At 42.4% G+C, this 13,823-nt stretch overlaps 1 protein-coding gene across 13 annotated transcripts in view; it reads right to left on the bottom strand.

Annotated features, from left to right (window-relative positions):
• The window catches only part of RERE (arginine-glutamic acid dipeptide repeats), a 314,825-nt gene that overhangs the window by 144,546 nt on the left and 156,456 nt on the right, over positions 1–13,823 (bottom strand). Inside the window, exon 1 of one of the 13 annotated variants that reach the window (XM_065574911.1) lies at positions 12,576–12,877. The exons of 11 other annotated variants lie outside the window; for them this stretch is intronic. In XM_065574911.1, the coding sequence (XP_065430983.1) occupies positions 12,576–12,601 (26 nt within the window). In that variant the 5' untranslated portion in view covers positions 12,602–12,877. Of the gene's footprint in view, positions 1–12,575; positions 12,878–13,823 lie in introns of those variants that run through there. One more of the 13 variants, XM_005292879.5, reaches the window with a different exon arrangement.

Raw genomic sequence — 13,823 nt, forward strand, 5'->3', positions numbered from 1 at the left:
CATGCCTTAAGAAAGCTTTTGAGGCTGTTTTCATCCCCTAAAAATAGTAACTGAAATGAAAACTTCATGCTACATTTTTCTTGAAGTGTTTAGAGCACTAGAGTAAGCTGAGCACAAGAAGTTATTATCCAGTTCATACAGCATTCCCAGAATAGTAAAAGGTGTTGCAAAAAAGAGCAGGAAGAAGAAGAGGGACTGTTTTTGCAGACTGTAGATCCAAATATAAATAAGTACAAGGTGGAATGCAATTATCCATCACAAGAGATAACCCTGCTTTTGCAAAAACTGACATGGAATTAGGACATACTCCTTATTCTTTATCCAGAAGATGACACCTCCCCACATAATGTACAAAGGGTGCCACCTACTGACCCATCAGTTATGAGTTACCATGGTCTTCCATCCAAATATTGCCTAGGCCTGGCCCTGGAAACCTTTAGAAATTACTATTATTGATTTGCTAAAATCAGATGCGAGCATCCATTGGAATGGCTGCAAAACAGACAGTTTCACCAGTAGTACCTGGTCTTAGACAAAATTAAATGAGTTTTGACTGGGTTTATCCAAAAAAGGCCCTTTCATACAAAATCATGTATGAAGGGACTCTCACATCATTCAACCATGCTGCAACGGTATTTGTAAGCAAGTAAAAACTACAAGTTTCCAGTGGAGTGCCTTTACTCAGTCTAGCAGCAAAGATTTTTTACTCCAAAGGGATATGTACCAATTACACAGTTGCTGGTTGCAGCCGAAGTGTCACCATATGCTGAAAGAAGAAAAATCCACTCTCTCTTTAATGCTATTATGGAAATACTTGGAGTAGCTCAAGAATGAAAAAAGTTTTATATTCTCTAAGGCAACAATACAGCCAACATAGCAATCTGACAGCATGGAAATTATTTCTTAAACTTCTGGAGGAAAAAGAAATGGGCAAGTGAATCTGCATCTTTATTCTCCTCTCTCAACCTCTTTTGTTTGCTGGTTGTATTTCAATATATTTTAGCAGACAGACACTACCAACACTGAAATTATAGCTTATTGGCGAAGCCCATCTTTTAGGAGCTACACTTTTGCAAAACAGTTTAACGCATATGGCATGATTCTCAGAGAAGCTGAGCACCCTGACTCCCACTGACTGTCTGGAATCTCAGGCGCTCAGTCTTTCTGACCAATCAGACTCAATAAATGCTCTTTGCTTACATATGTGCTTGTGGTCCCATAATGCAGCTAGAAATACTACATTGCCCTTCAGGACCCTATCAAAATGTATTAAGGAGTGCAACAAACTCCAAAGAGGTTTAAATATCTTAAGGAGTGACAGTTCTGCAAGACCTCTATTTTAAAAACTATTTTATTATGTGTGTGTATATATTATTTATTTTAGTATTAATTCCTATAATTCAAAATATTACATATAGACACATTATATAAAAAAGAGACAATTACTGCAGTCAGTCCATAGACTCATTTAAATGTACTCATACAAACTTTTGAGCACAAAATCTCAGTACCTGCAAGACACTAAAATGATGCTAAGCCATGAATAAACGCCGGGAAATTATTTAAGAGAACTGTGTGCACGTATAAATATAAAGAATTTTATCTGATTCATATGGGAAAAGTAAATACATAAACCTTGAGTTAAGCCATGTATCTAGTCACTGTAAAGTATGGCAAAAGTGCATGAGGTTGTTACTGACCCATACGTTCTCCAGTGGCCATTGTAGGCACAATGGGGTGAATTAAGGATAAAGAAATTAGTTTTCTCTAAATTCTAAAAACAAAAATCAAGACAGTAAATGCTAACCTGTATTAAAACAAGAATATCCAACTCAAACTGACAAGAGCACCATTACAAGTTACAAAGCCCATTAAGAATCATGGACATTTTTTTAGCATCCATTTGCACTTTTACAGCACTTTCATTCCCCATGGTCTCAAAGTACTTTACAAACAGTAAATTAAACCTCCATTTGTGAAGTAGGCAATTTTTATGCACCCCCATTTTACTGATGACAAAATTGAGGCACAGGAAGATTAAGGCCACACAGGGAGTTTGTCACAGGATTAGAAACCCAGCCATCATAAATCCCAGTCCTGTTTTTAACCACTAGCCTGATGCTTCTTTCCTGCTACAAAAATAAGCACCAAAAAGTTAAATGCTAAAATGCTTCCCAAAACTACTAGTCCACATAAAAGATTAAGTACCTATCAAAATGTATTCCTCTAATCTAAGAATATCTGTATGTACACAAAGATATAGCTTTAATACAGGGTACACATTTATTTTCTAACTCAGTCATTTCTTTGCTTCAGCATAAACTAAAAATCCACCATTTAAAATGAGGTTGATAAAAAATTACCACCCAATTCAAATGAATTCAATTTTTGTTTAAAAAAAATGTTTCCTCCTATGATGACTAAGAATTTTGTAGCTTATCCACTTCCTTTATTATCACAGCTATGTGCAGTGAGAAAAACAAGATGCTAAATTCACCCTTTCATTCCTGAGCATCTTTCTGCACTAGGGCTCAGTACCCAGGAAGAGATCTAGCAAGAGGGACTCAATGGGGGATTAAAAGAGCTCTGTAGAGAAACTCAGCTGCAGGCCTGGAAACGCCTCAGCATATCAGCAGAAAGTTTCTAGTGTCTCAGCTCATTCTGTAAGGGGCACACAAACAGCTAGAAAGAGGAACACTCTGCACATCACTACTGCATATATCAGAACAGAATAAATGTTCCATGTACTAGACACAACTTAGAGAATTTTTCACTTGACCAGAGCTCAAAGGTGGAAAACTCCCTGAGCCATTTGCTGGGCATCCATTTTTCCTTTTGGAAAAATAAAACATCTTTTCTACATCTGAAAAATGCAGTGTATTCTGAGCCAGGTCTCAAGTTGAGAACTGGAGTGAAATCTAAAAGAAAAAAGAAATACGTATCCACCACAGCTGCCAAAAGAGGGAAAGGGGCAGCTGGTTCAGTGGTTAATATATTAGCTGCTCACGGCTGGAGACCTGGGTTTAAGTGCACAAGTGAGATCATGTGACTCCTCAAAAGCGCTTTTACCATATTGCGAAACTATCATGCAGGTCATCAGGATGAGCAAGATCTGAAGAGACTCAGAATTGGAACTAAGGGATTCAAGGGGACAAATCTGGGTGTGCTAATGTTGCCTATGCACATGATGCTCGAATGCAGCAAAACCTATTGTAAAATCCTCCATTTCACAAGCACTGAATTAAGTATAAACATCCAAAAAAACTCATCAGATTCATATCTCTTCTGTATTTTTCATTTTAAAACAAGTTACAGGAACCCACAATATTGTCATATTGTTAAAAACAAAACAACAGAGTTAAACAAAGCTGTAAATGTAGTCATTAAACTACTAGTAATTTCAACACAAGCCAAAGGACCCCTGAGAGAAATCAATAATATTTTAACCTCATGTTAATTCTAACGCACCTAGCTATTGCTTTCATTTGCTTTACATTGACTTTAAATAATAAAGCATTTCATGCAAAAGTCTCAATATTTATTATGCTCCAGCATCCTAGATGTAATTGTCAATGTACATTAAATCCAAACCTTGGCTTCCATTTTCCTAACTGCATTTGTATGTTAGATGGGGAAACCCAAAATGCCCTCCAATCACCAATACTCACACTTCTCTCCATATAATGTTCTCTTTCCCTTATTGTCATTCCTCTTGCAATTTCCTCAGTATATACCATAGACCCCAAAGGTAAGTAAGCAGATGGAAGAGGAAAGAGAATTTTTTTTATTATTATTATTTTTGAGGGACAGGAGTGGGATGGGGGCAAGGGAAGAGATTAACTGTTCTGCCATTATTATTTGGGGGGGGGGCTCCTTCTAACTGCTCTGCACTTCCTACGGCTCGCAAGACTCTTGCCCCTCCATGAGGCATATAATTCCTATCAGATACTTTTTCAGCCAATTTCCACCACCCCAAGAAAGGTATGAAAATGGGAAGAAAACTCTTGCTACAGAAACTAAAAGGTACTGTAGACTTGGAAGCCAAATTATATCGGTGGAGCACAATTACAAGAACGGGAAGGCGCTCTGTTTATTCCACGGAAAGGGGAAAAAAGGACCCAATACAGTATATGAAATCTGACACAAAAGAAACTGATGTAACAAAGCAGTAGCCATAGCAACAACAACTTAATATTTCAGTCCTCTTCAGCTGCAGTGGATTAAATATAATGACAAGATGTTCCCTTTGAAAAGTAACCTGTTGCCATGGAAACACTGTATTCTATGAAGTAAACAGGGGCTGGACAGAAAGGAGATGGAAGCCGGCAACTGAATATCAAAAAGGCAGAAGTATCCATAGCAGAGCAGGGCAAAGCACTAGCAGTCTCTAATCCAGGAGAGGCTTGTTCGGAACAGCTAGGAGATGTTCACTTGAATAAAGCATGGTCCTTTCAAGCCTAACGCAATAGGGGGTTTGAGGCCAACGAGTGCCCTTGAAAGAAAGCAGTTAAGGGGTGAAGATGAGAATGAAAAAGAGGAGGTAGGACACGATGGCGCAAAGCTTTAATGCACTAGGTTTAAAAATAAGTATTTTTGTTTGTAGGTCAGGCTATTTTGTGATCTAGGTTCATATCTAACTTTGCTTACACAGAAATTAGTTTAGCCCATTTGGTTTAGTCACTCATCTATTTATCTGCAACAACAAACCAGCATCCCATTAGTAGAGTTTGCCAAGACTGATGGTTTCTGCCCAAGGAAACTACGCCGTTTCAGAACAGCAGGGAGTTGTTCACGCCAGGACTGAAATGCCCTAGAACAGGGGTGGGCAAACTTTTTGGCCCAAGGGCCACATCGGGGTTGCAAAACTGCATGGAGGGCCGGGTAGGGAAGGCTGTGACTCCCCAAACAGCCTGGCCCCCTCCTTGCCCCCTGACTGCCCCCCCTCAGAATCCCCGACCCATCCAACTCCCCCTGCTTCTTGTCCCTTGACCGTCCCCCAGGACTCCACCCCTATACACACTCCTGCCCCCTGACAGGCCCCCCAGGACTCCCCTGCCTATCCACACACACACACACACACACACACCCGACAGGACCCCCAGGACTCCCACGCCTATCCAACTCCCCGTTCCCCATCCCTCGCTCCGCCCCCTCCAACCGCCCCCTGCTCCCTGTCCTGACCGCCCCCCCCCGGACCCTCTGCCCCTTATCCAACCCCCCGCTCCCCGCCCCCTTACCATGCCGCTCAGAGCAGCAGGAGCGGCAGGCCAGAGCACTGGCGGTGTGGCGAGATGAGGCTGTGGGGGAGGGGGGACAGCAGGGGATGGGATGCAGGTAGCCTCCCCGGCCGGGAGCTCAGGGGCCAGGCAGGACGGTCCCGTGGGCCACATTTGCCCACCTCTGCCCTAGAAAAAGTGTTGTGGGCTGGGGACTGCAATAGGGAGGGGTGTTCAAGAGCGAGCCTGAAGTGCAATGGAAGAGCTAGGAGGGCAGGCTCAGAGATTGAAGAGCAGAGGTGCTGCATGTCACAACTAAAGCGTATGGTCAGTGTTGTGCAAGGCTCCGGTCAGGACTACTAGGGGTGCAAGTGTACAAAAACCAGTGCAGTTTTGAGGAAGCACTTCTCTGCACTGCCCAATTCTTCTGGCATCATTAAAGTACATGAGAGCCTGAAATTCAAAGCTGATGTTTAGACCCAGTGCTACTGGCAGTTACTATTCCCTTGTTTCTATTCTGCCAGTAAAGAGAGGAAATACAGAGGATTAACCTTGGGGGCCAAGAGTCAGGCGCATGCTGCACAGATATGCTTACTCAGATACTGCCTCATCTAGCAATAAAGAATTTAAAATGTCAGTATGTGAAAAACACACGATGCAACAATCATACACTTTTATACCGGATCATGAACATGGAGAGAGAGGTGGGGATCTTGGTATCTAATCCAGTGGACATCAGCAGCACATTTCTCCACACAATGCACCCAAAGGATCACTTACATTTTGCTGCAGTCACCAGCCACACGATTACCATCTCCTCTCTGAGATGCACCCTCAAGGACTAATTTCCTTGGGTACCCACAACAGTGCCTCCGACCAACAGTTAGGAGCCTTTGTGCCAATAAAACAAATTTTTTTTTTTTTAAAAGAACCAAACCTATTTATAAGACAGCATCCTAGGCCGTCCTTGAGGATTAAATCTCTCCCCTGTTTGGCAGAATCTTCCCTGATCACTGTATATGGAGATCTATAATTAACCAAGGTGAGGCAGAAAAGGGGCTTCAAGCAGGCTTTAAATGCTGCATCCACAATGCAGCTTTCCAAAAATCTTTTGTGCTCTACTCTTGGGAGGTCTCTGGGAATATTTTTAGACACCTGCTCGCCACAAACTGCTTTCCAGTGCAACATATACACATCACTAAGCCAAAAGATCACAGTGCACAGGAAAACCTTCAGAACACAAAGAAAAAACTCTGGCAGCCTGAGAAGAAGCAAGTCTTTGGGTCCGGGAAGAAAAGATCCTGCAAGTGTACAAATACCAGAAGTTGAGTCCAGAAGAAGTTTATCAACACAAAGAAACAGAGCAACTTGGAATTTATATTCATTGATACTAGTACTTATGGTGAAATGTAAAGTAAAGGCTAGAAACTAGCTAAGTGACAAAATAAAGCATAGGAATACAGGAGCAAAATTCTACATGCGTTTCTTGCACCTTCCACTGAAGCATCTGAACTGGTCACTATCACAGACAGGATAGAAGGCTAGATGGACAACTAGTATGATGAACTATGGCAATTGTTCATTTGTGCTAAATTTGTACAATCTGAGAAGAAGTGGCTTGGAGGAATTCCTCAGGAGGGAGTGAAAGTTTTTGAAAATATCTGTCATTTGGTACAAGTGGTCCATTCTTGAGTAAAAAAATTTGCTCTTCAGAAATATTTATAAGTAATCTCAGGCACGGATGAGCTTGCAGTATCCAGAGGGGAGATTCCACTGGAGACAGGAAAATTATCCCTGTTTCCCATCAGAGGGGTAACATAATTTTAACAAGAGGCTAACAAGAGTCCAGGAAGGCAACCAGTATATCATTCAAGAGACACTTCATAGAATAGCATTCTCTCCTGGTTAGTATTGTGCATCTATAAAAAAGGGTTCAAAATTTTCCTTACCACACCCCAAAGAGCACACCACACCACCCACACACTTAAGAACATAAAAGACAACAAAGTCACAAAGTTTGAACACTTCTTCCTGTTCAGCATTAACTGGCATACTAGTCTTCATCACTGCACTTCTGAATTTCAAACACTTTATAGCAGCGCATGGCAATGGTTTTTTGTTGGTGATGGTGGTTTTGTTTCTTTGTTTTGCCTTAGAAAATTCAAACTTAAAAGGAACACTATCAACTAGATTAAGGCCCCAATTTTTACTCTGGAAAAAAATAGTGTGAACATAGGAGTGGTGAGCAGAGCATGAAAGTACAAAACAACACGATTAGAAGAGTTTTTGTGAATGATTAATTTCTATTAACACGTAATATTGTAATTCACTTTTTTTTTTTTTTTAAGCAAAACTGAAACATTCACAAATTTGGAAACTCAAGTGATACAAAATTAGGAATCTGAGGGCTTGTCTACACTACCCGCCAGATCGGCGGGCATCGATCAATCCAGCGGGGGTCGATTTATCGCATCTAGTATAGACGCGATAAATCGACCGCTGAACACTCTCCTGTCAACTCTGGTACTCCACCGGAACGAGGAGCGCAAGCGGAGTCCACAGGAGAGCATCAGCAGTCGACTTACCACAGTGAAGACACCATGGTAAGTAGATCTAAGTACGTCAACTTCAGCTACGCTAGTCACATAGCCTTAGTTGCTTATCTTAGACTGACCCCGCACGGTAGAGTAGACAAGCCCTCAGATTTTAAGATGAGTAGGGACCATTATGATCATCAGTCTGACCTCTCGCATAAGCCAGGACAAAGTTATGGGTGAGACACACTTTTTATTAGAAAGACAGGCAATCTTCTTTTAAAAGACTTCAAGGGATGGAGAATCCACCACATAACTTGGTAACCTGCTCCAATGCTTAATTTTCATCACTGTTAAAAATTTGCCCCAAATTTCCAGTTTGAATGTGTCTAGCTTCAGCTTCCAGCCATTGGATCTTATGACATCTTCATTCTGCAAGATTTAAGATCCCTTCTTCTATTAGAAATCTCCTCTTGACATACAGGATAGAACCAGAAAACGAAAGTGACTCGAAGCTGACTATAAACAAGGATAACAGTTTATGTTGAATTTTTTTAATACCCTGTTTTTTTAAAAATATATTTGGCAAAATAATGCGAGAGTAACTTTGGTTTGGAGTCAAACTTATATTATTTATAAAAAAGTTACGGGATTAGTAAAAAATGGAATGGATTTTGCAATTACTAAATCTAATGCTGGAATGAGCAAACGTGTAGCAACAGTGTATCTTCAGCGCAAGTTCCATCCTGTTGGCTGCTTTAGCAATCAGGACATGAAGGAAGTGAAGGAACATCCCACATCCACACAGCTCTCTGAGGAGGCAAGAAGCTGAAAAGTTTCCTGAGCCAGCAGAGGCAACAGCTTCTTCTTATAGGTATCAACAAGGACATGGAAGTTCTGGCAGAGCCTGGGTTTATTCCTGAATCAGATTTACATTCGGGGTAGAAAGTTGCTTTAGTCCTAAAAATACTCTCCCCAAGTATAAACCAAAGTGTAACTGACCTATTCATTTCCATTGTCAAAATGAGTGAAATGCAAAAATAAAACCATCAACATAAATGATTAAAAGTAACTGAGATTTTAAACTTTTTTCAGGATTAATCTAAGACTGCCTTTATCTGTGTTGCTAGTATTCTGCTTGCAAGTATGAGTCATTTTATATAGTTTCCTTTTACCATTATTTATTTAATATTACATGGTATTTTACTCTCTTCAAAATTAGGACTGCAAACATGGGCAATCTGATGGACAGACTGGAAAAGTGGACTAGTTTCACGGTACAGTCTGTATGGATTTCTACCATCTTTGTAGCCGGTATACACAGTTTTTTGTGTTGCTATAACAATCAGTCTGGAAAAATACATAGATAATGTAGCAACACCCGCTAGTGTGGATGGAGTTATACCAGGTTAAAGGTGTTTACATCAGTATCATTTTTAAAGCGGTCAGTGTTCAACATCTCTGCACTTCCTAAAACAGAAGTCCACTAAAATATGAGAGTGTACACATGAAGGTCACCATAATTCCCTCGACTGGAACTGCGAGCAGTCTATCAGTTGAATTCTGCATTGCTTATAACATTGTCCCCAAGAGCTGATTTGGTGATGTACTGCCAGAGTTCTGTCATGCTGTGCATGAGACAAAGGTCCAATTTTCAGTCCTAGTCCTGCTCACTGGGCTAGTGGGGACTGCAGCAGATGTAGCAGCAACCTCAAAAGGAACTGGATGGTAGAGGAGATATCTGGCATCACCCAAAAGCGAACCCCTCTGACCACTGAGGGGGTATGGGCAGGCTCCCCCTGGGCCTGAAGGAAGACAATGGGGATGCAAGTCTTGAACTATGGGAAGTACAAAGCAAGACACAAGGGACTGTCAGCACAGCAGCACTGATGTGGAGGGACAAGTCTTCTAATTAAAAACAAATTGCAACTTTCTGAGAAACAAAGCTGTAGGTATAATCTTACTGACTAAATGTCACCAACACAACATGAACCAAGGCTATTAACAAAATCCAGAACTACAATACCTGGCAATGAAATCTGTCAGTGGTACCCAGTGCACACTCTGCCCTACACGCACTTACATTTTCAAACTGATTTTACAAACACTGGCCTTTGGGGAAGGAACGGCCCTTTACTATATGTCTGTATAGCGCCTAGCATAATGGGCCCCCAACTTAGGTAAGGCCTCCAGGCACCTCTGCAATGGAAGAGTTCTGCACCACCGCTCCCTCTCACCTGCTGCGTAACAAGTATCACCCACATTTTGCTGAAGGGAAGCAGACACCAAGGGGTTAAATGACTTGTCCAAGACCACACAGTCAGTGGCAGAGATGGCTCTTTGGAGTTTCTAGCTCCCAGCCCCAAGATCATTCCATCAAAGCATGCCAGCTCCTACACCTAGACACAAACCTAACAGGAATGTTGTTCATCCTACATTGGCTCTCTCTCCTCCTTCAACAGGATAATCAGTTTAGAAATCTGCATGAGTGTGTATGCACATGGTGCTAGAAGTAGTGAGGGAGAAATCAATGGCTCAGAAAAATGGAAGAACTGTGCAGCATGAAACACAGCAATAGAGGAGAGTATTTTAGATCAGCTATGGTACATCATAAAGCATTCCTAGAATATAGTCACGTGTAAGCTGTCTGGGGCAGAGACCATCTTAGTCTGTTTGTACAGCAATACAAGGGGCTCTCATCTGACTGGGGCTTCTGGGTGCTAATGTAAGAAATATATACTATGTACACGAATTTGACCATGTGCAAGTGATTAGCAAAGACTGAACTGTTTAGTATATCATGCTTTTTAAGTAGTATTTTTTGTTTTCCAAATATAATATTTTTGTCTGACAAATATATGTTTTATGATGACCTGGAGGGGTTTTAATTCTTTTCCACCTCCACTGTTTTAAGTTTGATACTTTTCAAAAATAAATATCAGGGAGCTTTCATTTCTAAGCCAGAACACAGTATCTTTTAAAACCCCTTTTCATTTTTAAAGATCTGTGACACATGTAGTGCTGGGAAAGGGTGCTGGACAGATACCCCTGGAGAACAAAAGCCTGTTTATCCCCAGGATAGGAATGGCACAAACACGGTGCAGCACTACCTCACCAACATACCTTACCCCGACCCGATAGACCCACCCCCTCGGAGTAAGCAAGCGTTGGCTCACACTAACCAATGTGTCTGTACCTAGGAAACAGTGTTTTGGGGAGCCCAACACACAACTTTTCAGCAAGATTTTAAGAATACATCCCTTATCTACACACACAAAAGAGCAAAGAATATTAAGAATCACTCATGTACCATATTGGCACAACATACAACCCCAGCCACTGAGAAATCAGCAACAGTCCACACCTAGCTAAACAGCCTCAGTTTTATTTCATGCTCAATGACTACTCAAAGATAGGGAGACACAAAATTTTAGGAGCTATGGTGTTCACTGGACTGATCTGGCCTGGGTGAGAGGATAACTCAACAGTTATGGCTCATTCACTAATTGGACTCTGCTGAGACTGGCAACCAGGGTGTCAGTGCCAATGCTGTGCCAGTGTTTGCAATGTATATACTTACTTACTAGTAACCTCCAAGCCACTGAACTGTCAGCACAGGCTGGAACTGAACTGGCAACCTGCAGGTAAAAGCCGTATACGTTCTATTACCAGTGCTCTGAGCCATCCTGTCACCCTAGAACTCAATACTCCAACAACTGGCAGACAAGTTATTCTGAATCAAGAACTACAGTAAAGTGGCATAAAGTCCAGTCCATCATATTGCAATCCAATTGGCTAGGCAGAGGTCAGTATGAGACCAGCACTGACTATTTCATTCATCACTGCACAAGCTCAGCTGGTTCGCTGAGCAAAACAGCACTGCAGAATCAAGTTTCCTTTTGCTCATTTAGCTTAACATATATAGCCCCCCAAATCCTGTTTATAATCAGCAATGACAACTTATTCACTGTTTTCCCTAGTTAGGCACGGACCTCAAAAAACAGTTGCCACACATCTATTGGGCTTGCTTGAGCAGCTTCTATGCCAATTCACATACAGAGGGTCGGGGAGACAGAAGGGGGAAAATGGCATCTATTTTATATAGTCATCCGGTCTGAATTCTTACAGATGCTACTTTGGCCCACTTCAACAGATGTGGGTACAGCTCATACAGCTGTCACGTGATAAGCTTCTCTTAATGAAGATTTCTAATACATTTTGCCAACATTGTCACATTTTAGACACACACGTTTGTTGCTCACAGCTGTGACAGGCAAGCAGAACTGTGCTATTCACTTTCAGATACTTCAAAAATTATCACCAGAACTATCACTTGCCCTGGGAAACAGGTTCTCAATCACAACCATCTCCACCCACCTCCAAAGCAACCAATGGCTGCAGATCTACGACCCTCCCTGAAACATTATCTAAACACAGTCTCTTGCAGGCCCAAACATTTCCTTGCAGCCACATAAGCACCACTGCATCCTGCAGACTGGCTCTGCAGCTCCCTGCAGACGTGCCTTAGGCTTGGCATGCAGAGAAAGCCACTGAAATTAAAACTGCATCATGGGGGGGGAGGGGGAACAATCCACGCAGCTTCAACGTTTTGCTACATGCATCCCACAGCCAGCAGATTCTGTCTGAACACTGCTTTCATGCACCATACAAACAGCTGTACAGCACGGCTGATGGGATTACAAGGGTCTGAGGAGCATGCAATCAGGATGAAATGATTTCATAAAACCTTTCCGAAGTCACAAACAGAAGCAAAAAAAAAAAAAAAGCATCATTTCCTAGGTGAGGCCAGAGTGCTGTAGCCTACCTGCAGGGGCTGACTGGATCATCCATGACTCTAACAGGCTCTTGTGGGGTGAGCTGTATTCCTGAACCCCTACTTACTGGTAAAACTCTGCCCTTTTCTACTCTAACCACTCAAAATGGAGGCACATGCCGTCTGAGAGACCTCAGAGAGCTTTCACTGAGCTTGTGCTATGACCTAAGCCTGCACGCAGAACGCAGAAACTTCGCCCTCGGACTGACAGGACTGAGCATGTGCTGTGACCCTCCCGCATCCACACACTGTCTCCCGGCGCAATCAATCTCAGCCCTGCTGCTTCCGTAAATAAAGCAGCGAACAGACACTGCAGCTTCGGCATACCAAGCTAGTGTGCAGGGAAGTGGGGCCGTGGCTAGGGGGGGCTGAGAGAGACAACGCCTGGGAACGGAGCCGCTCAAGGAGACTATTTTATGGCGATTTTAGCTGGGAAGGTCTCTTTTCCGTGCCCCACACGGGTCATGCAAGCAAGGCTGAGGAAATCCACACCGTTGCACCGCTCGGTTTTAAAAAATGATCTCAGTTAAAAGGGTGACAGTCTAGATTTTAACAGATGTCAAGAACAGAGGCTTCGAGGCTTCAGAACATTTTAATCTCCAGGAAATAAAAGTAGCAAGCTTCTGCCTCGAGCCTTTTAAATCACTTTCATTACTTGAGTACAGAGGTACTTTTATGCAGCTTGCCGGAGGATCCCAATATTAAACACCAGTAACACTTTGCACTTATATCAGCACATTGCTGATGAGCATCTCACACCACTTAGCAAAGGTGACCAAGGGCTGGTCTACACTTGAGTTTTATAGGTGTAACTATTTCAGTTAGAAGGGCTTTTCTTTTATTATTCAAAATACCTACACTGGTAAAGCCCTAATGTGGATTCAATTATGCTGGTATAAAGGTGCTTTATGCTTCCTGGATAGCAATAGCTATACCTGTATAAAATGTCTTTAAAGCAGCATACCTGCATCCACACTTGGATTGGTTGTACCACTTTAGCTATACTGCAGGAATGGGGAACCTATGGCCCACAGGCTGGATCCGGTCCACTGCTTCATTTTATCCAGCCCGTGGCAAGTCTCCGCACCACAGGCCAGAAGCCCCGAGCCTCAGCGTCACCTTCCCCCTGGCCCACAACTGATTTTTTGTGGGTCAATGGCCCCTGGTAGAAAAAAGGTTCCCCCTCCTCCCCCCCGCTATACGGATATGCTGAAGCAGTACAAATTTCTAGTGTAGACA

This window comes from Chrysemys picta, chromosome 21 (assembly GCF_011386835.1).
Source record: "Chrysemys picta bellii isolate R12L10 chromosome 21, ASM1138683v2, whole genome shotgun sequence".
In the NCBI taxonomy this organism is placed as follows: domain Eukaryota; kingdom Metazoa; phylum Chordata; order Testudines; family Emydidae; genus Chrysemys; species Chrysemys picta.